At 40.1% G+C, this 8221-nt stretch overlaps 1 protein-coding gene across 1 annotated transcript; it reads left to right on the forward strand.

The window, feature by feature from the left end:
• The first annotated feature begins 2279 nt into the window (after positions 1-2279).
• On the forward strand, positions 2280-4055 carry LOC118751941. The gene is made up of 2 exons (XM_036486766.1): positions 2280-2856; positions 3229-4055. The coding sequence occupies exons 1-2, from the start codon at positions 2280-2282 to the stop codon at positions 4053-4055; spliced, it is 1404 nt and encodes a 467-aa protein (XP_036342659.1).
• The last annotated feature ends 4166 nt before the right edge of the window (positions 4056-8221 follow it).

Below are 8221 nucleotides of genomic sequence, written 5' to 3' on the forward strand. Positions count from 1 at the left end.
ATGAAGTTTATTGGGAGATCATATGAATCAAAAGTAATAACCCTGGCGCCATAAACAGGTGAAGTAATAAGCCAGCCTTCTTGCTTTGACTACTTCACCTGGTATTGTTCCACCATGTTTAATTGCAGTGAATTAATACTAAAGTAAACGTACAAAAAAAAGAAAAGATAATAATAATAAAGCGTGTAACGAACAGCCTGCTGTTAATTAGGCGCATGTGTGTGTGTATGTATGTGGGTGGAGTGTGTGAGTATGGACGATCTGTTTCTGTTAACAACAGTGTGAATTTATACATGTATAAATATGTGGAATGTTAGCTTGGGGGTGGGGAAAGTAGGAGCTGCAGCTTTAAGGTGGTAAGATCACCGTTTGCAGACCGAATTGCATCTACCAGGGTAAACGGAATCATCATATGCTATAAATTGGGGAAAGAAGAAGCTGCGCGACACAGTTGAGTGAATGCTGAAGTTTGTTAAAGTTATCAGTGCGCGCCGCGGAAAAGTTTTAGCTTAAACAAAAAAAAAAAAAGAGGAGGGCTATTATAGTATTATAGTAGATATATGTACATATGGATATACAATTAAGAATATAAATTAGATTTTGTTAGTAAGATTAAGAAAATAAAAATAAATAAAACTCAGGACATATATGTATGATGCAATTGGTGTTCGATTACTTTTATGAACCATCTTGAAGTAGGGAAGGAAGTAGAATGAGACACTAAGTTTTGTTGTGGTTGGTGCGGGTGTTGCCCTCGAGGTAACCTGGCAGGGATTGATTGTCCACTTCGTATTGGGTTGTGCCGATGCTGACAGGACTGATCGATTGACGAACGGATGTCAGGATAGGGGACTTCGCGGTTGCATCCGGGGCCAGAGTGAAGTCCAAAGCTGCTTGAGCATTTTTTTTAGCAGATGGGGTGGAACGGCTCCCCCTGACAGGACTGTTTCTGCCGCTGTTGTTTTCGGTCTATTTTTCTTCCATGCCAGGTAAGAGGCATGACTTTTTTTGTTTATGACTGCGGGTGCGAGTTAGTGGCAAGAACCAGACCCCTAGGCCGACGATCTCCAGCCGGGCTACCACCATGCCTGTCCCGCCACGACCTCCGCCCGGAACACGCAGTAACATAACAAATGACAGTCAAAAGTTTTGCAGTACTGGGAAATGTACAAAAAATAGTGGTCAAAAGCGAATATCTCAACTAAACACTGATGTATTTTTTAAATTCATAGGTCCACATACCTGTATAGTAAACCAAATAGCCGGACCAGACGTTATTCAAAGTAAAAAATGTAAAAAAATAAACATTTTTCTGTATACTCTGTAATATTCCTCCGCAATTTTGTAAGGTAAACTAATAATTTATAATCATTGCTTTGCAGCGAAATATCTTCTCTTAAAATATATATACATACGTATGTATAAATATGAGGACGTATTCAACATTTTGAGTATGCAGATTTTGTATGCTGGTATATTCATTTATGCTAAATATATTACTTGGTTTTGTTTTGTCACACTTAAGAAGTAAACGTCTTGGCTATTCACCCAACCGGTCTATAGTTTTATTAATAATCTCAGATTGGTTCTGTGATACAAAACTTTGGTTGTACGCTTAGAAAAGACACAAACCTAAAGACAAAGTAATAAACAATTGCACCATTTTTGCTCATTGTCGACTGCAGCCAGGTTTTTACCCTTTTTAAATGGAAGTGCTTTGAAGTTAGAGAGAATAACTTGACACAGAACCGGATGATCCACATATCCACTTTTTAAATCAATTTACTAATTATTTTGTTAGCGTTGGGAGTATAATTTGTTATACAGTATATATATATATGAAAAACCTTGAAAGTTAGGGGGCCGAAATTATCAAGCAAGCATTTAGTGGTACTATTTTTAAAACCTAGGCAAAAATTTGGAAGTTAGGGGAGGGGCCCGAAAAAAATCAAGCACTAATTGAGAACTATGTTGCAGCCATGTTTATACTTGACTTATTTTATCCGAAGAAAAAATAAACACAGCACATCATAGCAAGAACTTTTCACTGTGTTTTTGATTTTTAATGTATCTGCTGTTGTACCATATACGTGGTTCACGTGACAGATATAAACTGTCATATATCATGAGTCAAGAAAGCGGACGTGTTTCGAAGAGTGCGGGCGTGTTTTTAAGTTCGCTCCGTAGTCATTAAATATTGTGCTAATTTAATAAAACAAAAAAATACAAAAACAAAAAAAATAAAATAAACAAAAAAAACCAAATGAAAACAGAAAGCGATGAGTCAAGCTGAAATCCGAGCTCAGAAGCAACGCGAGCAAAATGAGCGCCGGCTTTCAGTTCAACGCAGCAATGCATATTTCTCTATTCGGTCACAGAGTGACAGCGAAAGCGCAAAGCCCAATCCATCGACCACCCTCAAACCCCCTCAAGATTCTGGTCAGCGGACTTGTCCTCCAAACTTACCATTGACGACTCCGATGTCTTGGAGTGAAGAGTGCGCTTCACCTGTGCCGTATCACATTTCACGCCCAACGCTTATATCAAATTCGGTAAGCGATAACATATCCCCAAATATAGCGGCAACAACAACTAGTACAGTGACATGTTTTACTACCTCTATCGCGCCAACAACAACAACAAACACACCGGTACCTGCCGACTGCACAGCGGTGTCAACAGCCCGGCCTATTCTTGCTGCACAAGCACAAAATAACTTAAGTGCAAGCACTGGCAACAGAGGTAAAGCGCAAGAAAAGTTGAAAAACGAAACAACTAAAAATGCGGCCATACAGACTGGAATGGACCGCTATGTTACAATTAAAAGAAAACTTAGTCCGCAAAATTCAACGGGCTGTAAGACAAAAATAAACCGCCTTACCCCAACTCAGTAAGTCAGTACGAATAGATTTGCACTGCTAAGTGACAATGCCGATGATGTGAATAGCCAAATTTCTGAAGGTGCTGCAAAAGCTACTAATGCCAAACCTCCGCCCATTTTTATAAGAGAAGAGAATCCAAGCGCTCTTGTAAAAAAATTCACACAGCTAATCGGTAGTAATAAGTTTCATATTATCCCACTATCTAAGGGAAATATTCGCGAAACTAAAGTACAAATTTATTCCGAACAGGATTTTCGAACAGTGTCCAAATACCTGAATGACACAAACACAAAATTTTATACATACCAACTTAAAAGTGCAAAAGGTCTACAAATTGTAATTAAAGGTATCGAACCAAGCGTTGAAGCTGTGGAAGTTTTGGAGGCACTTAAAGAACAAGGTTTCTATACAAAAGCTGCTGTGAATATTTTTAATAGGAACAAAATCCCTCAACCTATGTTTGAAGTTGAGCTCGAGCCTGAAAACAAACCTCTGGGCAAAAACGATGTGCATCCAATTTATAAATTACAATATCTGCTGCATCGTAGGATAACTGTGGAAGAACCATATAAGAGAAATTTCCCTGTACAATGCACCAACTGCCAGGAGTATGGTCATACTAGGTCTTACTGCACGCTTCGCTCAGTATGCGTAGCTTGTGGAGAGCTACATGTCTCTGCCACTTGCACATCAAACAAAGAAGACCCGCGTGCAAAAAAATGTGGTAACTGCGGTGGAAACCACACAGCAAACTACAGAGGCTGTCCAGTCTATAAGGAGTTAAAAAACCGGATCAACCAACGCGTGGCTTCCATACGTACTCATAATGTACCGAATGCCTTTGTACCCTCCCAAACGAATCCTGACGTCTTCTTCGCCAAAAGAGCCACGTCGCCAACAGTTCTATCAAACACCGTCAATGGCGTCTCGTTTGCAAGTGCCGTAAAATCAGGCTTAGAAAACCGTGCCCTTACAAAAATTGCACCTCAAGTTGCGCCGCAAGAACAGCATCCCCATGCACAATATGGTAAGCAATCCAATATCGAAGCTATGATAGCGTCGATGCAACAAAGCATGATGAATTTCATGACTTACATGCAAAACACAATGCAAAAACTCATGCGAAATCAAAATACGCTGCTCAACCTGCTTGCTACTCAGCAAACAAGATAATGACTTTACTTAAAATAGCTCTCTGGAATGCAAATGGCATTCCTCGCCACAAACTAGAGCTGTCAAAATTTCTTAAGGACAAGGAAATTGACATAATGCTCCTTGCTGAAACACACCTAACTAATAGATATAATTTTGACACTTCGGGTTATACCTTTTATTGCACGAATCATCCAGATGGAAAGGCGCGTGGCGGAACTGGTATTTTAGTCAGAAACTGGATTAAACACCATCATTTGACTGGAATTGCCGAGAATTATCTGCAAGCAACATCAATATGCGTAGAAACAAAGCAAGGTGATATTACGCTGTCCGTGGTTTATTGTCCCCCACGTTTCACGATAACAGAAAAACAGTTTATGGATTTCTTCAGTTCGCTGGGAGAGCGCTTCCTTGCTGCAGGTGATTATAATGCGAAGCACCCTCACTGGGGCTCACGCTTGTCCAACCATAAAGGCAAGCAATTATATAACGCGCTTATATGTAGAAGAAACAAACTCGATTACGCTTCTCCTGGAAAGCCTACATATTGGTCGGCAGACCCGCAAAAGTTGCCAGATTTGATTGACTTTGCGGTGACAAGGAAAATTCCTCGCGGCCTTATTAGTACAGAATCAGTTGCAGATCTCTCATCAGACCACTCACCTGTACTTTTCACCTTGTGGCATCAGCCGCAAGAAAAAGAGTCACCCTATATGCTCACGACAAGGGCTACAAATTGGTTAAAGTATAAAGAATATGTCAGTGCGCATATAGACCTCGATCCAAATTTAGATACGCCGACCGATATTGAAAACTCCATAGCCGCTCTTGAATCTACACTTAGAGCAGCCGCTAGCATTTCCACACCCCAGAAAGGTTATGTGCAAAATAAAAATATAATTTAACCAATAGGAAAATTGAAATGCTTTTCTTGGAAAAACGACGCCTACGACGGATATGGCAGACTCATAGATCACCAGCATCAAAACAACAGCTCAAGGCGGCCACACATGCACTGACGAGAGCCCTCAAGAACGAGGAACAGTACGCACAGTACCGGTACATCCAAAAGCTCTCACCGACTAGCACAAAGCACTCGTTATGGAAAGCACACCACAAGCTAAATGCGCAAATAGAGACTGAAATGCCAGTACGGGACCACAATGGCAAATGGGCTCGGAGTGACGCAGAAAAAGCAAACACCTTTGCTTTTCATCTAAAAAATGTTTTTAGGCCAAACCCCGCAACTAATGATTTTCAACTTCCACCCGTACCCAATGTGTCAGAATGTAAGCCGCTGAAATTTCTACCTGAGGAAATTTCAAAAGTAATTAAGGATCAACTGCAACCAAATAAGGCCCCAGGGCACGACTTAATAACCCCAAAAATTATTATTGAGCTACCAAATTGTGCTGTACTTTGCATCTGTATGCTATTTAACGCAATCACTAAACATTGTCATTTCCCTCACCAAGGGAAAAAGTCGACTATTGTGATGATACCAAAGCCCGGACAAAACGCAGCCATCTTCATATAGGCCCATCAGCCTGCCACCGTGTATGTCGAAATTATTCGAAAAACTTCTTATGCTGCGCATCTCCCCACATCTGCAAGCCCGCAATATAATACCACTTCAACAACATGGAACAATCGAGCAAGTAAATCGCATAACAACCGAAATCCGAACAGCGTTTGAAACGAGGGAATATTGCGCTGCAATATTTCTTGACGTCGTGCAGGCATTTGACCGCGTCTGGCTAGATGGTCTTATGTATAAAATACAAATGCTACTCCCACAAAGCACACACAAACTGCTTAAGTCATACCTTTATAATCGAAAGTTTGCAGTTCGATGTAACACCACCATTTCTGAAGCCCATGCAATCGAAGCTGGAGTGCCACAAGGCAGTGTCCTTGGCCCGATGTTGTATGTCTTATACACCGCGGATATTTCTACAAACGACCGCCTGATTGTGTCCACTTTTGCCGATGACACTACCATAATCAGTCGCTCCAAGTGTGCTCTACAAGCAACTGTGCTCCTAGGCAATCATATGGAAGCTGTTGCCAATTGGCTCGCAAACTGGCGAATAAAGGTTAACGAGCAAAAATGTAAGCAAGTTACATTTACACTGAATAAGAGTAACTGTCCGCCCTTGACTTTAAATAACGTACAAATACCACAAAGCAATCATGTCACGTACCTAGGGGTCCACCTGGACAGGCGACTTACTTGGCGAAACCACATAGTGGCTAAAAGGACTCATCTCAAGCTGAAGGCTAATTCTCTCCACTGGCTTATTAACTCTCGCTCACCCCTGAGCCTGGAGTATAAAGTGCTTATTTACAATACAGTTTTAAAACCGATATGGACCTATGGATGTGAGATATGGGGAAACGCGAGCAGCAGCAACATCGAAATCCTTCGTCGTGCGCAATCTAAAATCCTTCGAACATTCACCGGAGCACCTTGGTATATGCGAAATGAGAACATTCACCGCGACTTGACAATACCAGAAGTACGAACCGAAATAGAACAACGGAAGACGAAATATGTATCGAAGCTTTTAGCGCACCCAAATCATTTAGCAAGATCTTTATTGCGTGTCAACAGGACCTCAAGACTACGTAGGAATGACTTACCAGCCCAGTCGTAATCTTTTCTTAGGGCCAGTTAAGAAAATACTCATCCCAACTAGGGGATGTAAATTCAGTAAATAGATTAAGATTCGAAAACTTATTGTTAGGCTCTTAGGCAGGGCATAAATAATAAATAAAAAATATTTAAAAAAATATATATATATATCATGAACCGATGGACCGAATTCGGGCACACTTCACATAACCCATCTGCATGATAGTGATAGAATATACCCTTTAAATTTGGTAGAATTCGTGCACTTATTTTTATACCCGAGCGCACTTGTGCACAAGGGTATTATAACTTTGTTCACATAACGGTTGTTTGTAACAGGCAAAACGAATCGAGATAGATATAGACAAATGTATACATAAATGATCAGAATGAAAAGAGAAATCGATTAAGCGGTGACTGTCTGTCCGTCCGTCCGTCCGTCTGTGCACACGATAACTCGAGTAAAAATTTAGATATCTTAACGAAACTTGGTACGTGGACTTCTTTTGGGCGTAGGACAGATGGTATTGAAAATGGGCTAAATCGGACAATAACCACGCCTACCTCCTATATAACGGTAATTTTCAGAAATACGAAAACTGCCTTATTTTAGTAACTATTGAAGATAATTCACTCAAAATTAATATTTACAATGAGTTTCAGACGGAAAACATGAATATTATAAATTTTTGGAAAATGGGCGTAGCCACGCCCACTTATGGTTACATGTGTATATCTTTGTAACCGCTACACCAATTTCTTCTAAACTTGGCACAGTTGTTGGCCTTGATACAGCATACTAAATGGCCGATAATTTTTAAAATCGGACAATAACCACGCCCACATCCCATATAACGGTAATTTCGAGAAATACAAAATCTTCGATAAATCAGTAAATATTAAAGCTCATTTATTCAAAATTGATGGTTGCAACAATTCTTTACCAAGAAATACGTTTATGATAAGATTTTGGAAAATGGGCGTGGCACAGCCCACCTGTGATCACATATATGTATCTCGCTAACCGTTCTAGCCATTTGTACCAAACGTGGGTATGGTTATTGTGCTTGCCACATAAAAGCAAACCGTTGAAAATTGTTGAAATCTAAAATTACGGCCGCTTTTCATATAACGGTAAATTTCAGAAATGCTTGAAATTTCATTATTTCGAAATTTAAGGACGCTAATTTACTTAAAATGTATACACCCCGGCTTATCATGTTGCGGTAGCTTTCCGAAAGGTGGAAAACATATGTTTAATACTTGCGCCGGGTATTTAATGTTCGGCTCCGCCCGAACTTAGACTTTCTTACTTCTTTTATTTAAGATGGGGAGTATGGAATTATTTCATATGTCTCTATACCAATTCCAGTAATCTACCACAAATATTTCAAGAGATATACCAGATGAAAATTTTTTTTAGTATGGGTGGTGCCATGCGAATTCGGGGAAGCTTATCACAAACCATCTGCATAATAGCCCGACTATGCCATATAAATTTGGTTGAAATCTTGCACTTCCTTTTTATATATAAGATGGGAGGTGCCAC

Source organism: Rhagoletis pomonella, unplaced genomic scaffold (genome assembly GCF_013731165.1).
Source record: "Rhagoletis pomonella isolate Grant_MI unplaced genomic scaffold, Rhpom_1.0 Rhpom_scaffold_01099, whole genome shotgun sequence".
Lineage (NCBI taxonomy): Eukaryota > Metazoa > Arthropoda > Insecta > Diptera > Tephritidae > Rhagoletis > Rhagoletis pomonella.